The 21,004-nt window shown below is 39.1% G+C and overlaps 1 protein-coding gene across 1 annotated transcript in view; it reads left to right on the top strand.

Annotated features, from left to right (window-relative positions):
- The first annotated feature begins 220 nt into the window (after nt 1-220).
- Nucleotides 221-21,004, top strand: part of LOC136677303 (calcium-binding protein 7-like) — a 43,913-nt gene continuing 23,129 nt past the window's right edge. Inside the window, exon 1 of the mRNA XM_066654808.1 lies at nt 221-678. Within this exon, the coding sequence (XP_066510905.1) occupies nt 570-678 (109 nt within the window). The 5' untranslated portion in view covers nt 221-569. The remainder of the gene's footprint in view (nt 679-21,004) is intronic.

Below are 21,004 nucleotides of genomic sequence, written 5' to 3'. Positions count from 1 at the left end.
AGGAACACGCGCTCCGTTCCGTCCGCGCTTTTAGTTAAAAAAAAAAGTTATAGGTCCTGATAAGCGCGCGCGAGAGAGAGAGAGAGAGAGAGAGAGAGAGAGAGAGAGCGAAAGAGAGAGAGAGAGAGAGAGAGAGAGAGAGAGAGAGAGAGAGAGAGGGGAGGGCGAGAGGGGGATCATCCTCTAGCGCGGGGAATTTTCCTGCGTAAAGTAGCGTCGCCAAACAGCGAGGATCGAGAACATGGGCACGAGATCCACAGACCTGCGCCTCGGCCACCTCGCGACTGACCACCGACTGACCACCCACTGACCACCGACTTGACCTCGCGCGCGCAGGTGAGCTCAGTTGAGAGGGAGCTACAGGTGTGGGGTGAGACTCGCGCGCCGAGCTTTGCAGCGCTGGAGCTTTATCGCGCCGCTCGCGCTCATATCTCTTCATACCTCCTCTTCCTTCTTCCTCGGATGCGAGGAGCGCGCGCGTCCGCGGTGTCGCCGCTGTGAGTGAGCGAGTGTCCGGGCTCCGGGTTTCTGGGAATCATTTATGAGGATCGCGAGCGCACACCGCAATCATGCCCATGCACCCCGTCACCTCCACCCTGATGTACCGGGGAATGTGTACCATCCCCGACATCCTCTCATACAGAGCTCCGGTCAACCTGCCCGAGGACGAGGTGGAGGGTGAGTCCCATACAGAGAGAGAGAGAGAGAGAGAGAGAGAGAGAGAGAGAGAGAGAGAGAGAGAGAGAGAGAATTGTTGCATTCTGTGCAGAATGAACACCTGCAGTCCAATCTCATGCTTTAGAATTCACATAAACAGAGCATAATTAACACTGTATCACTGTGGAACAACTGAGTTAAGAATAAACAAACACACGATGTAGAACTAATGTCACACATCATGTAGAATTAAGTCATAATGTAGATCTAATGCAGTGTCTTCTGTAGAAACTGTTAAACACCCGCAGTGTAGAACTACAGCACCTATAGAATGAACACAGCTGCAGTGTACAATAAACACACACAATGTAGAAATAATTATTGGTAGAATTAACACATACCCCCACACACATTGTAAAATTAATCATAGAATTAAAACACATTCAGTGTAGCATTAACAGTGTAAATAAAGTGTAAATTAGTGCAGCATGAAGTGCAGAATTAACCCATACACACTCACGCACATAATAGAAGTATGCACCTATAAATTTAACACACCTTCAATGTAGCATGATGTGTAGTGTGCGGTGTGATAGTGTAGAGTTAACAGCTGGAACATGTACAGTGTATAACATTAATGGTTATGGTGCAGAATGCAGCCTGTGATTAAACATTTGCAGCACCTATAGTTCATAATTAATTCTTCACTGTTCATTCCTTGTTGTTGGCATCTGAAAATGTACATATTAATTCCACATGTTTATTCTACACTGCAGGTATTAATCCTACTGCACAGGTTAATATCTGCAGTGTACAACTGACAAGGAATAGAATTAACATCATTTAAAACCCAGTTAGTAACCCGGTATTTATTGTAGTTACATTTGCATATGTATTACAAGCTGTGTATGTATTATTACTTACAGTTTGTAATACCCATTGTATACAAACTCTTTAGTTTCTTATGTGTTACATATGTATTACAAGCTTATTACACAATTACACATGTAGTTAACAACAGTGTTAAAATACTTGAGCTTATAAGACACATTTAACTCAACATTGTGCATTTTACTAAGCATTGGGATTGTTGTTTATTTCATAATGTGTCCAGTCACCTAATCATGTACTGGTTTAATCATTTTGATTATATTATTGATGATGTTGCCATAACATATCAGAAAAGCCAAACTCAAAGCTTTATATTTGACCAAGTCTTTGTCTGGACACTTTGAATATAGGGCACCTGTATCTACTCGGAATGAGCTTGTGCACTGGGAATAGAATCACTTTGTCTGTAAAGTAGCCAGTTACTTTTTCTATAAAATGGCACATAGTCTTTTATTCTCTGAATGATTTCACCTTCTTATTTCATGTCATTGGTCACATAAAGCAAAAGTACATCATATAAAATCACTGCCAAGACAAGGTGTCTTTGTTTCCTATCAAAATTCCCTGACCTTAATCTGCCTTCTGAGTTCTGATTTCTTCACTGTGCACTAGTGAGTGGGGAAAATAAAATTAACCAACAATATCAAGTGTCCCCTTCCTTTCACTTAGTTCAGAGAATATCTGTAATGCAGTAAAACCTCTAATAACCCAAATATATGTCACTGTAGAGAGGAAAACACTCTTCCTCTCTTGATCCTCTTGATTTTAAGGCTCAGGGTTCAGCACCATGGACAGCACCTCTGGAGTCTTAATGCAATATGTGCACTTTAACTGGCATCATCATGATTTTCTTAGTCATTTAGCTTTATAATGTCACCTAGCATGTGATCTAGCTTTATAAAGAGGGTGGGGGGTATAACATTTGGCTTTAAATCTGGGAAATATGGAACTGTGTTCTCTGGACAGTTGTAGCAACATCCACTACATTTGGTATGATTGATGAGTTGAGTTAGTGACTCAAAACTAATTGTCCAACATCAGTACCCAACATCACAAATACTCTTATGGCTGTATTCCATTAGTTCCTGAGTGAAATGGTCCAGTATGTAGTGAAAGGTTATCCATGAAGAGCATAATACTTATTAATTTCCTTCATTTCAGGTGTCCTCAAATGTTTAATTCTCATTTCACCCTTTTAATCATTCAATGGCATAGAAAGCCAGGCTTTTCCTCAGTGATATATGTAGTGCATGAGGAAAAGGGCTCACATATTTGCACACTGTAAGCATAAGTCTATGGGCCTGTCTTTTCTGACACATTGTGTTCTTGTGGAAAAAACAAGGAGAAAGACCAAAGACACTGATCTCAATTTTCCAAAAGGTTTATGTGGTTTTATCTTTGAGAAAAGACATTCCTTTGCTGATATAGTGAAAGGCATAGATCTACACGGTAATCCCTCTACCACGGGCACACACACACACACACACACACTGAAATCAATTTCAATTCCATTGTCAACTGTAGTATATTGATTTATTTTTCCCAGGTTAAAGCAATAATTTGACTGGTTATTGAGTCAGTATAATGGCTATCAGAGCAAGACGATTTGATACACATTATGTTTTCTGGACACTATTGCTGGCTTCATCGGTTGTCCACAAACGCAAGGGATTCTGTTTGAAGATGAGCTTAATTGATGAACATTAGCCGTGACGTGTCCCTTAATTTAACTCAAGCCCTATGACTAATGCTGTTGCCAATTCTACAGCTCACCCTAGATCTAAAACTGACCATAGAGCCATAATTAATGCTGGATTAAAAGGAAAAAGGACAAATAAATAAATAAATGCCCACCTCTCCCCCCATAAAAATGTATTTCTCCATTATTTGGTGGTGGAAGTACAGAGAAAGATCAAGAACAAGATTACGTCATCATTAAATCTTGGGTTCCAGGAACCTTTGGTTAGGTACCAATCACTGGATGATCACATGGAACATCCAACAAAACCTTCCATTTTGGAGTTTGATTTCAATTGTTTGAATTCAATGCTTTGACCATTATGACTACTGCAAATTGTTCACAGGTGTGAATGTGTGTGAGTGACTGGGTGAGTGTGTGATGTCCCCCTGTTGTGGTGCCTTGTCCATGTCTCATGGTGTTGTCTTGTCTCATGCCCAGTGATAGTGAGTAGGCTCTGGACCCTGATCAGAACGAAGCCGTTACCTGAACTCAGTGAATGAATAAATGAATGAACGAATGAATGAATGGAAGCCACAAAGTGTCTGCTTCAAACACATCAACTTCACAAACTGTCTATCAGCGGCGATTGCTCTAAGACTGCAAGGGAAGCTCAGCTTCCCCTAAAATGTAAAAAAATAAGTGATCAAATATATACTGTTGTGTGTACATGTCGTTGAATAAATATGCACTACAACGCGCTCAACTTTTGTTCAGAATCAGCTTCTTATCACTGGTAAAGACGCAGCTTTCCTCTCAATCATTCCCGCAGCTTCACAGTGATTTAAACAGTGAGGACGCTGAGCGTCCACAGAGTTCAATGGAGAAGCAGCGAAGTGCTGCGAAACGAGACGAGTCATTGGATAAAGGCTGGGCTTTGTCCCACCCATCGGACGCTAAGCGTCTCTGGGGGTCTATGGGGCAGTGGGCTGGCCTCGGCTGGCCTGGACGCTCAGCTTCTGCATGATGATTGGATGATCTGTCTGAGGCTGAATCGCTTTTTGATTGACAGCAAAATGAGCGAATCAGCGATCTTTTGGTGTAAAGATCCATGGGAGCATTACATTTTCATTCTGTTCTGAGTTGAACCAGACACTTTCTTAATCCTCTTAGCAGCATTTTCTTTGTTAAAAACGACTAGCGATAAATCGAGCTTCTATTTCGGGTGGGTTTTTTCGTAGCTGCTTGTGTTTGGAGACTGACTTCTATCACTCTTTCTGACTTCTATCGCAGTTTCTGTCCAGCGGGTGCTGCTGAGCCCCTCAACCGTCACAAAGCACTCACAGGCAGACACATTTCACATGGGCCAAGGCCGTTTAAGCAGCCTAGCTCTGCTGGCCATTGAGAGGACACTAGTCAAGTCCCTGGAAAAGACGCCTTGTTGGTACGACAGGGTCACAGATCATTTTCTTGAAAAGGAACGGAGGGTAGAATTTACGTATAAATAAACCGACACATTTTATGATGTAGGCCGAAACTGAGCTTCCCCTCCTTGAAAGACCAACATCCGACACTGCTGTCTATATACCCCACCTCTTCACAGACAGCATTTTAACAAGACAACCCAGTCAATGGCTTTAATACTGTGGCTAATCAGTATATGTCCCATATTTTCCCAAGATTAAAGGAATGGTCAATCTGTTTCCAGGCCAGTCTCTGCTTTCCCACCACAGATTCAAACAGATATTTGGTGATTTGTTGAAAAGGTCAGAAAAATTGGTTGATGCAAAAGACTAGAATGGCACCTTGCCAAATCAGACCTTCATTTAATACCACAGCTTTAATTATAGAATGGACAAAGTAGCAGTTAATCAAATGCCTCAACATTAAATACAATTTCATTTACAGCATCCAGCCTTTGCCTTTTCTGCAGCTTCCGTCATTGAGAGATATGCTTTCTGTTATTAGCAGACATCTACGGGGACATTTTTAGTTTATTAAATTTTCACTGTGTGAAGGACTGCTGCTCTGCTGAAATGATGCAGTAAACTATATTTTGACTCACTCAAAAATATACACATTCACTCATCTACTCACTCATCACTCACTCACTCACATACTCATTAACATTCTCACTTATTAATTGACTGATCCACAAGGGGGTGCTTTTGTGCTTGGCATCGATGTCATTTTGGGACCTTGTAATGAAAATGAAAAAAAAGTAAAAGCACAGGAAAAATAAAGTTAAAATAATTACCATTAAATTAAGTGCAGTTCTGCTTTTGGAAGAAATCCAGGCCATATATTAAATACATTTGCATCTTTATTTTATGAATTGCCTTCATTCCATAGTAATTTATATGTAAATATAACTGCTACGTACCCGAATATTGATATTCATCATAATTACCGTATACGCTTTGAATGAAGTAGATATAGAACAGACTGAAAGACCCCAGAGTGCTCCTTTAAAACTGCTCTTATGATTCCTACAAGGCCCATTCTTATGTATATGTGCTCATGCTCAAGATTGCATTCCAGTATTCTGTTCATCTGAGAATTTGTCTCTACACATGCTGCGTATATATTAATGAGATAAGTGTCAGAGGTGGACGCCAAAGCCCATCTGCCTAGACACGGGCGAGCAAGGTGACAGGCTATTACAGTGGGCAGCGTGAAGAACCAAACCATCCTGTCAGCTCTAAACACACACACACACACACACACACACACACACACACACACACACACGTCTTTAACACCTGAATCAGGATTCAGCCCCGTACAGCCGCAGACTGCCTGCACATTTGCAAGGCAAATTGTAAACACTGTCAAGAAAGGCCACACAAAGACACACACACACACACACACACATCTCAAACTAGATTAATCTAGTGGGAAACAAAAGACAGAGAGATAGTGGAGGTGAAAAACCAGTTTCTCCACACAACAAACACAAGCAATGTGAGTTTATGTATACAGCACATTTCATACACGCTGGTAATTAATTAAAATTGCACTGCAAATGAAAGCGAAACAGTACAAAGGAAGAATCAAGAGGAAACGAGAGAAATATATAAAAGTGTAACACTGTAGAATATAAAAGTGTACCTTAAAGTAGTGCAATAAAAAGTGTGTATGCTCTAAAGTTCAGTTGTATGCGCATGAAAAGAGAAAGGTTCTTATACCATGCCCAATGTTTCAGTAAGTGCTGGTCAAACAGCAGGATTTTACTCTTCGAGCCACAGAATCACACACAATGTCAGAGGTGTAGTGCTCCTACATCCAACACAAGACCCTTATTATAACCAGAGATGCTCACAGGTCACTTCTTAAGAGTCGGAAATCTCTCGGTTGCACTGTAAAACCTGACAATTTAAGTGAACTCAAATGAACTGTGGAAACTGATTGCTATAAACAAACATTAAGTTTAATAACTCAATCATCTGAGTCTAAATAACGCCCTGAACTGAGAACAAACAACTCACTTCTAAGACGTTATATGTGGTTAACATGTTAAGTGAATTAAATGAACTGGAGTTCGCATTACTTAAAATCACACGTCACAAGTACTTAAACCTGTGAATTATTGCAAATTAATATTACACACTTATAATAATTAATACCAGTTTACAATATCAATACAATAATCAAAACCCCAAACACCTTCATTGGCTTTCAACCAACAAAGTGTTGCACTTACAGCAGGGAAAGTGGTAACTCGCTTTTACGGCTTTCAACAGCAAGACCAGGCCAATACAACCTTAAAGCTTTAGACTGGGTGCATAGAGGAAGAAACCCTGGGGGAATAACTACAGGATCATGGTGAGTGATGGGGGAAAGTCATGCCCATATGCAAATAGTGCTAGTAGCCAATGAGAAAGATGTGAATTTTACTCACCTTAAGTTGTGTAAGAGTTTACATCCAGACCTCTGTAACTGCTTTGTTATTTAAAGTGATACAAAAATGTCAAATAGTAAGCTGTTAGTGTGATAGCTTGAGCTTTTTAATGTGGAACTGGGAGTATATTAGTGCATTTGTGTGAATTTAAATGTGTATAACTGTGTGCTGGATAGTGAAAATCATCAGCATGTGTCCGCTTTTTCACTTTTCTGCTTCAAAGTTTGGTTCTTGCCCATTTTTCAACACAGGCACACACCCATGTTAAGAAAAAAACTGAAAAGACTGAAACAAAAAGTTCATCTTACACAAATTAACTGAGTGTGTACGTTAATTATCCATTTTTGAAATTTTGGCTCAGTCAGCTTTAGTGAGCCCACATTTCTGTGTCATTTAACGTACGCAAAAGTAATTGGTTCATAAAGAAGTGCAGTTAGGTTTTACAGTGTGGAGTCTAAATTCATTCATTCATTCATTATCTGTAAGCGCTTATCCAGTTCAGGGTCGCGGTGGGTCCAGAGCCTACCTGGAATCATTGGGCACAGGGCGGGAATACACCCTGGAGGGGGCGCCAGTCCTTCACAGGGCAACACAGACACATTCACACACATATTTACTCACACCTACGGACACTTCTGAGTCGCCAATCCACCTACCAACATGTGTTTTTGGACTGTGGGAGGAAACCGGAGCACCCGGAGGAAACCCACGGGGACACGGGGAAAACACACCACACTCCTCACAGACAGTCACCCGGAGCGGGAAGGAGTCTAAATTTCAAACCTAAATTTCCAAACCTAATCCTTGGAAGAGTCTTTGGAATGTGAATCATATTCGAGTCATGTGTCTCTAGGCTTTGAATCAGAGTCTATTTATGAGTCTCTGGTCTAAGTCAGAGTACAGTTTCCAGTGTCTGTGAGTCCCAGCTGAATCTTGAGTCTGTGATATATGACTTGAGTCTTCAGTCTGCGTGGATTGTGAACAATTTAAGTCACAAATCTTTGGAATGAAAGTGCAAATCAAATCTCAAATCTCATCCTGGGGTGTGAGTCTGAGTCGAGCCTTGTGCCACTGGGATATTGGAGTGTGAGTCCTGAGTCTATGAGCTGTGGGACAAGTGTTGAATTTTGAGTCTTTAGGGTTTGAGATCACACACACATTTCTAGAGCCTCAGGGGTTCTGCGTCATGGCTCAATCTTCGGATTTGGTTTCTCTAGTCAGAACACATGTGGGTTTAACCTAGTGAACTTAAGACTTCAGCCTTGCAGTGTTATTCACAGCCTGTAATTACATGATTATTACGTTGTGATTACGTTATGTAATCAATACATTGGTTTCAGTAGTTTTCTGATGGTAAGATATAATAAATACATGGCAAAATAAGAAGGAGGGTTTTACTTGTCCGAGAATAATAACTGTTCCAATGCATGTACCAGGCTTTTACTGGTAATACCATGGTTTTAGAGAATTCTGTGCAGAAGCTTACAGAATCAGAAACTGAAACGAGTTAATGGTTGTGGATGTGTCACTTTGTTCTAAGCCTGTTTATTTCCAGGTCATCTCAGACCAGGGGAGACCAAAGGCTTTGCCCTGGTGGGTTGACATTTGATCAAAAAGGTGAGCAGCTAAGGGCTACAAAAAAGTAATTTTACCCTGAATCCCTTGGTGGGCTAGATGGCAGACAGACACAGTTTTATGGTTTGTGTTTAGCCCTCTGGCTACTGGCTGGGTATCCAGTTTGCTGGCTGTCTGATTGATTGATTGATTGATTGACATTTTAAAAATTCTTAGCGCATATTAAAAAACACAATAACCCTAACTCTATCCCTGAGGCTTATTTCTTTTTAGTTTTCAAGAAAATCCACTCAAATACACGACATGTAACAGAAATGATGGCACATTATAAATCACATTAGCCTCGTTTACAGTTATCAGATTGTAAGTTCAGTGAACCAGGATGTTTCCCAGTTAACCTTCATAGAAAGGAATTGTCAATACAGTGGAGCTGGAAATGAGCTTGGTGAGTATATTAACTTTAAAGTGGCAGCCAGTTGCGTATAAATCCCTCCGGCATTGGCCTGTGGAGCAGTAGGACCGTGTTCTCCAGAGGGATGGATCTCCATCTGTTAACTCCTCTAACATCTGTATCTGACCTTACTCATATTATGTGGCTGAAGGCCATCAAATTCTCACAGCAGTGTTCCATTACCATATATATAAAATCCTTCCAAAAGAGTGGCACTGAGGCAGAATCACTATATACACCCTATCTTTGTGGAAAAGCTGGATGAGCGTGAACTCTGAGAAAACAAACTGACAGTTTTCATTGTTCTAATATTATTACAATGTTCATAGGAGGCTGACATGCATTGTTGTATTAGTTTTCTTTTGTGGGATGAGCTCACACTCCAGTCTTAAAGGTGTACGGCCTGATTAGAAAAATATAGCGCACTGAAAACCTTGCTCATCATAATTCCTGCATAATTTTAATGAGCTGAAGTTGGCAGAGAGGTATGAATAAAGCCTTGTGGATATTTTTAGGAGAGTTTTTTTTTTAACTCGTAGCTGGTGTCTCAGAGGAAAAGCCTGGGAGCTTTCAGCAGAGAGGATGTCTCTTCTTTTTACTCCTTCAGTCACAGTACAACACTATAAAGAAGAGGCTCCTTTATTCCATGGCAGTAACAACACTGTGGATAGCAGTCTTTTGCCAAGCTGAGGGAATTCCCAGATGTTTTCCTGCTGCTGGCCTGGCCACACGCTTTGCAGCGTATTGCACTGGAAGTGCTCAATAATGGTTGGATCCTGAGCTGGTTTGGAGTGTGATTAAAGCATGGCAGAGGTGGCAGAGGTGGATACAGTCATGGTGGAATCTGTCTCAGAACAGGAGCTATTTCCTTCTTCGGAGGGAACGCCAGTGCCCTATAATCTATAGATTAAAAATGGAGGTTCATCAGAGGTTCTATAAAAAGTAGTACCTTTACAGCTACAAATCATAGTTATCAACTGGTGCTTTGCAGCTATTTATGTGTGTTATATATTTTCCTCCACATGATTTATATGATGATTTTTTATTTTGTCATATAATGTGTATTGTCAGTAATATAAAATAGTATTACCTACTGTTACAGAATCCTTTGCACAAAGATATCATATGCTCAAGATTGAATGTTTCACACAGTTTTATTACTCTCTGTTTACTATTCTCTGTTTATTAATTTAATGTAGAAAATTTATTTTACTGTAAAATGTTTCCCAAAATTAAAAAAATAATAAGCCACTTTAGTTGCTATGAGTGTAGTTCATTCATTTATTCATGTCTGTAACCACTTATCCAGTTCAGGATCGCGGTGGGTCCAGAGCCTACCCGGAATCATTGGGCAGGAACACACCCTAGAGGGGGCAACAGTCCTTCACAGGGCGACACACACACACACACACACACACACACACCTACGGACACTTTTGTGTCGCCAATCCACCTACCAACGTTTGTTTTTGGACTGTGGGAGGAAACCCATGCAGACACGGGGAGAACACAGTCACCCGGAGCGGGACTTGAACCCACAACCTTGAACCCCTTTCCTGAAGCAGAAAGTATAAATGTTTCAAGACACTTTAACTGACCTCTTACTCACTCACTTGTGAGTGTTTTGAGCAAATTCACAGTGTGTTATTGTTTTCACAGTATATATATATATATATATATATATCCCTTTGTACATTGGGCTTCTTTTCTGAAGAAGAGGCAGTCCATAGGAAGCCTGTTTTCTTCTTGGTGGGTTATTCCGATTTTCAGTTTTTCACAAAGATCCATTGCATAATCTTTCTTTAATGTTTCAAAAAAGATAAAACCAATGGACCGTGTAAGCACAACGCTATCACAGTTTGACATCTAAAATTAAGAGAATTAAAGACCTTTCTGTTCTTGTTGCTTGTTGGACATTGAGGTTTTACATCTGGAGCCGATCTGCACGAGAACGCTCACAACATGTCAGTTATTAAATAGAAAAGAGACTAGGTGGAATGTTTATACTCATTTCATTTGAAGATGGCGATGATTTTGAGACCCCAAAAATGAGTGTGTGATTCCCTGCAGAGGACTGGTTGCAGTGACCCTCCGCAGTTTGTGGTGATGAATTTTCACCAGTGCTACCAAGATGGGAGGGTGGACTCTAGCATATTTATTTTATGACCTGCTCAAAACACTTGGATGAGAACACATACTACACAACTAGCACTGTGGTAAGTGATGAGGAAAACAGGGATTGCAATCTCGCCTCTTCAAACAGAGAGCATTACACTTTCTTGGACTTTCATTCTTAAATGGTCTTCCAATACGTCATGAAACATGCATTGAAGTAACAATTAAACAATGTTTAAGAATTATCATTTGATCTGGGTGTAAAATAATTCCTAAAATATGGAGAAAATCAGCCCTAGGCAAAATTGCTATTCCCTCTTTTTAAACTACAAAGACCTAATACTTGGATAGAGATTAGATAAAAAATAATCCATTTTTATAAAGAATTGGTGGAATTTAAAATCACCTTGGTGACAAAAAACATATATGTGAACGTTTTTCTAAACACCTCTTCAGTCTGAAATGACATGGTTTGTTGCCCTCTATTTAAAATAAATCAGTCACTAGAACATTTTTTTTTCAGTTTATAAGGTTTTATTCTTTAATTTACAATTATGCTCAGGCTTAAAAATTGTTTATCTCCCCTTCCAAGACTGGGCAAGCCAGCAGTGTTACTGATAAATGGAAATGGCTGACGTATGTTTCTTTCTTTGCAAGGGCTCAGTGGTAACTGGGCCTCCACACTACAATATAAGACCTGTAAGAGGACCCAGGCTCCACTCTTGTATCAGATCTAAAATAATACAGTCCACAATTGTTTGTGTCCACTCTTCCACTGTCAGAAAATACCTCAACACTATGGGTCTGAAAGGAAGTGTAGCTGTGAGAAACTTTTGTTAGGGGGGAAAAAGAAAAGAAATTTAAAAGCACAAGTCAAGTGAAGAAGATTCTGCTATTCGCAAAACAAATGACTGATCAGCTCAATCGCATACTTATGTATCTACAGCAATACCTTTCATATGAAATCTCACATTTGCTACAGAGCACACTGTGGATGACTTGGCTGCTGTTTGATGCATTTGTTTACATGAAAGGAGACAGATAAATAGACTGAGGATTTAGACATTACTTTCAGTGTAGCCCAGAGATGTAGACAATATATCAATAAATACAAGGTGGGGCTATTTGCATGCGCTGGGGGATAAATCTCCACTCGTGAATGTTCTCCAGCAAGTTTTAGTTTTATGGCAGAGGCATATTGCAAAGCAATATAAAATATGATGCAGCTATTATGGAAAATGCATCACACCGCAGGACTAGCACCTGGGCTCATTGAGGCCTTTACATTTATAAACCAGCAGAAAATGCTGACAGTTGAAGAAAACATGGGATTTAATGAAGTGACGCAGGAGCTGAGCTGAAGTCAGTGATAGAGCATGCTTTACTCGGCAAACATGAAGCATGGTTGTAATATTCATATGCAGTGTAGCTTTCACTGGGGTAAATTAGGCAAGAATGAGACAAGAATGAAAGAAGGCCAAAATGTGAATGAGACAACAACAGTAAAAAAAAACAAAAAACAAACAAAAAAAAAAAAACAAAGAAAACACTATGTGGCAAGAAGCAGGGCAAAATGAGGCAAGTACGAGACTAGAATAACACAAGAATGAGAAAAGTATGAGACAACTATAAAAAAAAGACAAGTACGAGGTAAGAAAACACCACAAGAACAAGGCAAAATGGAGACTAAAATGAGAAAGAGACAACAATTAGACAAGACCAAGGCAAGAGCAGGACAAGAGTGAGTCTCAGAGCCTGGTGATTAAACAAAGACTTTGCAAAGAAACTGCGACTGATGCACAGTGGAGTTTGTTAAAGGTTTTAATGGGTCCAGGAATGACTGCAGGTGTGTGTGTGTGTGTGTGTGTGTGTGTGTGTGTGTGTGAGGAAATGAAAATGAAAACTGAGGCAGAGGAGAACTGAAGCATTCTCTAGTTAGAACTGTCCAAGAACAACTGCCTATTAATGACATTTATTTCTGGGGAAACCATGCGTAAACCATACAGCACTCATATTTGTGTTTTATTCATGAGGAAATGTGTATCTGAAATAAATACATTCAATACCCTTTCTTCAGTGTATACTAGTGTTAAATAGACATTAGCTTGGTTCAGAGATGTAGATTAGACACAAACTCTTCCTGCGTTTGATCTGTAGGAGGCAGCGCTAACCCTTGTTGATTTTAAATATGTATTAACAGGCTGTAATGTTGCCTCAAGCTAGTTTTTGGGCCTGGGGCACTGTTTCTGTTGGACAAACAAGGACTTTGAATGTTTTATTATGATAAAATGCTCAATATGAGTCCTTTAGACCTACAATTGCTTCATAAAAAATGAGTTCATTTATAGCAACTTTTCACATCATACTGTTCAATCCAATGTGAAAATGTAGTGAACTTTGCTGAGAGTCATCTGAGAAGGGTTATCTGGATGGTGATGATATTTCAGCTAATTAAAAACTTGATTGGGTAGAAACAACATCATATTTACCACAAAGCTAATATTATTTTAACAGTAATACACCCATAATTACAATGTAATACAACAGTAATACACATAGCACAGACACAAAAAAACATAAAATTTGAAAGTAATAATACATAAATCGTTATAAATCAGGGAATATATTCCAGAATGAGTTCTTGTCATGCAACATTTGATACATATTTGATAAATTTATATAAAATATTGATTAATTTGCTTTAGACTGGTTCATTCCCTTAGTATACCATTGCAGACTGGCCTCAACATGAATTTGGAGATGTTTGTTTTCAAGACAAATCTCAGTATTTCTACAATGTGCACTGCTTGGAGTTTTGTCAGTCACTGGTCAGTGAGTGTTGGACTGAAAAGAGGTTAACGTTACACCATGTTTTTCATCACTTAATGAATCCACAGAAAGTGATGCATGGGGAATTTGTAAAGAAATACAGTTTGTGGACCACCACAGAGTCTGGCGCTGTCCACCCCAGTGTTTATGGTGCTCTGTCACCCCCCACCTCCACCCCCCAATTCCCATCACCAGGCCAGGAAAGAGCATAGGGAAAAGGACTTATCTCCTGTGTACATCTCGCATTTACTGTGAAAACACTGAATCCCAGAATGTCCCCCGCATTTAATTTGCATTCCGCAGAGATCAGAGAACTTTGTTAAGATTTCTCTAGCATTTTTTATGACTCACAATAGCCAGAGGAGACAAAAGCAATTTTGCGGCGAGATTTACCTCTTTTTAAACATCTTCAGAAAGCTGCGTCAGTGGATTATAACATAGTCAAAGAGATGTTCAATTGCTCCCACTCAGTCTGCAAAAGTATTGGCACAAGTTTCCATATTGAAAGACTACAAAGTGCGACGTCTTCAACATTTGAAAATATTTATTACATTATTTTGACAATGGTGTTCAGTAAAGTGTTTCTCAAGGCTTTGAATTGCTGGAAAATTTCTGTGAGTACCTGATGACCTTCATCCACACGAGAATTTGTCATTTCAGGTTCTGATGTTGGATCACAAATGCATCTCAAATCATCCCAAAGGTAATGAAGGGTGCTCCATAACTCCAGAGAACACAGTTCCACTGCTCTACAATTTAGTGCTGGGGGCTTTATACCCCTCAAGCCAATGCTTGGCACTGGACATAGAGGCTTTCGCAGCAGTTCCAGAGCATCCCATTTTATTCCATGCTTTTCTAATGAAAGTATACAAGCTGTGGGTAAACATTTCAACACGAATGTAGACAAGGGGTGCACTTTTCAAATATTTGGCCATACAGTGTCAAAAGTATTTGTATTTCCTATCAAAATATTTGCTATTGATACGGCTTTGTGTTATTAACGTAAAAAATCCATTTCTTAAAACCCCTCCATTGAAAATCCAAGTGTTTAATCTTATCATGCCCATGTGGGGCTGTTTATACAGAAGACCTATCATGAGTGATATACACAGTCAACACAATGGTGAAGCATTTCCAGTTTAGAAAATGAAATTTGTTTAAAGAAGAAGAAATAAACCACTGCTCAGTGTGGGTTTATCATTAAAGTGTGTATTTATGTGCTTTCAAGTGGATTAAATGCTCAGTAGACAGTGTTGACTGTCCTGCTGTGAGGTGCCTTTGTGAAAACAGACTGATATTTCAGTGACTGTGTCTCAGGCGATTGTTTTTATGTCTTTGTTTAACTTCCTCATGAATGGGGTCTGCCTTTCGCCGCAACACAGAAACATCATTCATTCATCGTCTGTAAAACACTTCATCAAGGCTGCGGTGTGTCTGGAGGCTTCCCAAAACCATTGGACACTTAGCAGAAACACACCCTGACGTGTCCATGACAGAGCGGTATCAAAATGAAAAGGAAAATGTGATAAATTGCAGTGTATTCCTATATTTGACTTTGAATATCAAATTTACAAACACTTTTTCAGAAAAGTTGGAACATTGTGTAAAATATTTATTAAAAATATTCAATTATGTGTAAATCATTTAAAACCTGTATTTACTTTGAAATTGAGACATTGTTTTTTTTAAAAAAGTATATGCATATTTTTAAAAATATGGGGGCATGTTTCCCACTGTACTACATCACCTTTTCTTTTAACAAAAGTTTAAAAACATTTGGAAACCGAGGAGACCAGCTGTTGAAGTTTTTAGAGTGAATTGTTTCCACATTCTTGCTAGGATTACAGCCACTCAACAGTTTGGGTCTTTGTTATATAATTTTATTATATTTTCAGTGAGACTGAACTAGTTTAGCACATCTCTTTTACTATGGGTCAATTATAATCTATGCCGAATGTGGATTGACATTGTTTTGCTAAAATAATTAAGGTCTTCCATGAAAAGACAAAGTCTGGATGGTAGCATGTTGCTCCATAACCTGCATATGTCATTCAGAATTTACTGTGCTGTCACAGATGTGCAAGTCAACCACACCATTTGCACAAATGCACCCCCAATGGACTGTGCGCTTATAGCACAACACAGCGAGCCAGTTTTGGTTTTGTGCCTTGTCCCTTGCGTTTAAAGATTTCTCTGGATTCTCATTGTTTCACAATGTAGGTTCATTCATTCATTCATTCATTCATTCATTCATTGTCTGTAAGCGCTTATCCAGTTCAGGGTCGCGGTGGGTCCAGAGCCTACCCAGAATCACTGGGCGCAAGGTGAGAACACACCCTGGAGGGGGTCGCCAGTCCTTCACAGGGTGACACACATTCACTCACACACTGACACCTATGGACACTTTGGAGTGGCAAATCCACCAATGTGTGATGTAATGAAGAAATCATCAAGTTCTTTGCTATTTTATGTTGAGAAATGTGATTCTTGAATCACTGTTTGCCCACACAATCTTTCACTGATTGATAAAACCTTCCCCATCTTTATTTCTGGAAGATTCAAGCCGAGATGCTCTTTTAAAACCTGATTATATCACTAACATGTTGTCAATTATTATTATTATTATTATTATTATTATTATTATTATTATTATTATTATTTTAATTACACAACCTACCTGTCTTTTGTTGCTCCATTCCAACATTTTTGAAAGGTGTTTAAATTTGAAATTCAAAATGGACATATATTTTTAAAAACAAAACAATACACTTTCTTAGTTTCACCATATGAATGATTGTTTGTGCTCTTTTCAGTTAAATATAGGGCGTAAATTGTTTGCACATCACTGCATTCTTTTTTGTTTACATTTTGCTCAGTGTCCCAGCTTTTGTGGAGATGGAATTTGTATGTATGCGACATTGAGATCCATTTGCCATTTGGTGATCTATTGACAGTGGCAAATTCATTCCACTCCATCACTGCCATACCATTAATCAACCTGTATCCCTTTAGTTTGTAGTCAGTTGGTAAACTCATACAACAGTTCTAAGCAAATGACGGTACTAGGACAATGGAGCAATGTGTTCTAATGCTGGGTGTGACACAACATCCAATTTCGTCTGAAATCAAGAGCTCCCTGGCTGCACTAACAGTCTCTGCTCTGCTAGAAAGCCTTAAGATTAGTATCGTTGTGAGGGTTTGATTGCATTCAGCCATGAGACCACTGATGAGATCAGACACGGATGATGGATAATCATATACCACTCTAGCTCATCCCAAAGATCCGGAATGGTGCTTCATCACTTCAGAGAATTTACTGTAATGCTACACAGCCTGATTATGTGGGTTGGCTTCCAGCAGAAGTTTGACTTTGAAAAGAAGGACTTCAAGGTCGTGTGCGGTTGCTCCAGGGTCCATTTTATTTCATGACTTTTGCATGGAGATTATACACAGTTAGATGCATCTGCTAAATGCATGCACCTTACCATAGCTATATTCACTTATTCAACCGTAATAAGGGTCTGTACAAATGTTTGAAGATGTAGTGAATATTGAAATATTTGAATAAAAGTAGGTCAAGAGGATATTTATTCTGGAAGAAATGGATTACAGCAGCAAAGAAAGAGACTAGAGCATGCTTTGGATGCGTGATGCGCTATGAGAATATATACAGCAGAGGAATGTCTGTGTGAGCTTGAATCTTCGTGTGTGAGAAAAGAGAGGATGGACATAAACATGTGCACGCACACATACACACACACACACATATGGGATGATTTTCAATTACTGACACATACACTACTGGGAACCCCACAGGCTTCAGTGGAGGGGCTTTTTGAAAGATTTCCCAAAAGCTGCAGTAAACAATTGATGTGTTTGGGGATAAGTGTACAATGACCATAGCCTGGATCCACTTCTCATGTGAGTGTGTGTGTGTGTGTATGTGTAGAACATGAGAATGTAAGTTGTCGTTTAACTATCTATTTGTATTCCAAGTCACTCCAAACCAATGACCCATATCATTAATCAAATATCTTGCTCCACATGGAAGAACAAGGGATCTGACATTTAAGTGAAAGCACTGAACTTTAGCTGCAGATGAGCTTCGACTTTTTTGGCTTTGGACACAATACACTATTGGACTAGATTTGTTATTAGTGTTTCATCCATAAACCACAGAACTTTAAAATTTATACGTACTGACAAGGAACTGACCTGACAATGCCCTGCTCATGAATGCATTATAAATTACATGAATACATTTTTTTTACTTTTTATTTTTGCAGGTTACATAAGAACCATTCCACTTTCTGAATGATAATGAATATTTCTAAATATTATTACTATTACTATAATAATAATAATAATAATGACCTTTTATGACAGCCTAGTTTCAACATAGATGCTAACCATTCCTGAGTGTAGACATGACTTTATGACTTCTACCCAGCATGAAAAATCAGCCTTAAACTGTCCTCACATTAACCATAATAGTAAAACTAACCATTAGCTTTGACATAGCCCTACAGTTTGCAGCATTCTTTCTTAATTTTTTCCTCAAGTGCATAACATATGAGTTCATGTGAGTTAAGCCAATGGAAGCTCACTTGATTGTAATATAACTACAAATAGAAACAATAATGTAGTACAAATGATACAGACATATGTCGTAGCTGTTTATTAGGATATGTACATATATTTGAAGGCTGTGTTGATTAATAACACCTGTCATTCAGTATCTTTCTGTATTGTGACTTTCTAGTGAGCTGCTAAAGAGCAATGGGGATGTAAATAGGAAGGCTGTCAAAGATCTGCTGCGAATATTATAATGTGTTACCATGTCAACGAAATATTAAACTTCCAGTTTAACTGAATTATGACATTTGACTGTGTTACTGATTGTAATTTTTACTAGGCTGTTTTGGAAACAATGACAACAATTTCTACTATGATAACTGATATTGATCTGACACACACACACACACACACACACACACACACACACACACACACACGCACAAACACACACTAAGTTCTGTGATAGTTAGTTGTCCTGGAATGTTGCCGTTATAACTGGCTTGTTGCACATCAGTGCACACATGCTTCACGGTGTGTTTTTTATTGATCTGACAGGAAATGCTTCTCCAAAGGTCCTTCCAAGGGTACAGGTTTGAAAATAATGGAATTCACTGCATCACATTTGAAATCAGTTCCTAGAAAAACAATGATGTACAATTGGTTACTTTGCAAGTCGGTTAAACGACCTGATCATAAAGTCTTCCTTAGCTGTATTATGGACTTTAAAATAGCAGTGATGATTTTAGAACTTCAGAAACCATGTCTGATGGGTTGGCACAAGCACAACACTCACTACCATGACACTATAACGACCATTACACTCACCCTGCAGAGGTAATACCTATTTAACTATGTTTCTATGATAAATGGTGTTGAGAAGTGCTGACTAACTGTGCAATACAAATGACAAAGTCCCATCTCAGTTACCTTTTATTAAATACTGCTTTATATATATATAGTATATTTTAAAATATTATTCTTTAAATATCAAGATTTGGATAAATGGTGCATTATAATTAAAAAAAATATTCGTTTTATATTTATTATTATTAATATTATTATTATTATTATTATTATTATTGTTATTATTATTGTTATTATTATCAGAAGTAGTAATATATGTAGCAGATGTAGGAGTACACAACTGTAGTACACACTCAGAAAAAATTAACCCAATGAATAATGCAAAAATATGGTGGGGGTACTTTAGAAATGTTCACAATATCATCCAAATTTTAGGGACCCTCAGAAGATCTTTGTATGTAATGGTCAAAGGACAAAATATGACAAAGAAGGCCCAGTATTGCTGCAAAGTAATTGATAGTAATATTATTGCTTTCCCAACTCAATTTCAATTCCCATCTCAGGCAGCCACACTATTCTATAGCAATAAAAGCTCCTGGGCAAGACAGCTAATGCTACATTAGCCAACCACTGTAACACAAAATTGTAAGGTGCTTTTGATAAGAATGTCTGCGCGAGAGTGATTTAGGGTATAAAATATGGTCATAACATTGTATATAACATTAGTGTATTCCCATGGCATCGTATGTCAGCTGAAATCTCCAGAGTCTGAACAGCATTAATGCTGTAGCATTGAAATGAAGGAGCAATTTTGCTGGCCATCTGTTGCTGAGGGCAGTAAGGTCTGACTGAGGCTGCATGGTGGGGGTAGAGAGAGAGGGACGATGGCAGGGGTCAAACACAGCGTATGTTTCACCAGAACCAGGCAGAAAACCAGCACATCAGCTGGAGACAGAAGTGCTGATGTGCTTCATTAGGACATAAACGAGTCAGGACTCTGAGCTGGATGTTCATAAGGCGCTGAATCATGAGGTGTCAAGGTTGAATGAAATGATAAAGAAGGGTCTCTGGAATGCCAGAGCTTTAATCCCCCATTTCAGTCTCTCTCTTCTCACTCACTTTTCATCTATCTCTTCCTCTCTCCCTCTTTTTCTGTCTGTCAATCCCTTGCGAGATGTTCAGAGCCGGGGCTTTTTTTTTTCAGCCTTCCTTTGTGGATGTTCGACAGACGACGGCTTTCCACTCAGAGTCAGGCTTCTGTCATCCTATAATTACTCGCGATGTACGCTAACAAAAGGAGGTTTCGCTTTATTCGCTGTGCCAAAAAATCCCAAAGCCTCACAGCAGCGTGAGTCTGAGTCAAGGCCTTACACAACAGGGCCGTGACAAAGTCTTACTGGACTGGTGGCACACAGTACAGATGTAAAGTTTGCAGCAAGTAAAGGTTGGTTTTATAGAGCCATGACAGAGCCTACACTCTTCAAAAGAAAGGGGCTAAACAGAACCAATATTTTTGGGAAAGTGC

This window comes from Hoplias malabaricus, chromosome X2 (assembly GCF_029633855.1).
Source record: "Hoplias malabaricus isolate fHopMal1 chromosome X2, fHopMal1.hap1, whole genome shotgun sequence".
In the NCBI taxonomy this organism is placed as follows: domain Eukaryota; kingdom Metazoa; phylum Chordata; class Actinopteri; order Characiformes; family Erythrinidae; genus Hoplias; species Hoplias malabaricus.
The sequence above is the reverse complement of the archived record's forward strand: the minus strand, read 5'-3'. Positions and strand labels throughout refer to the sequence as shown.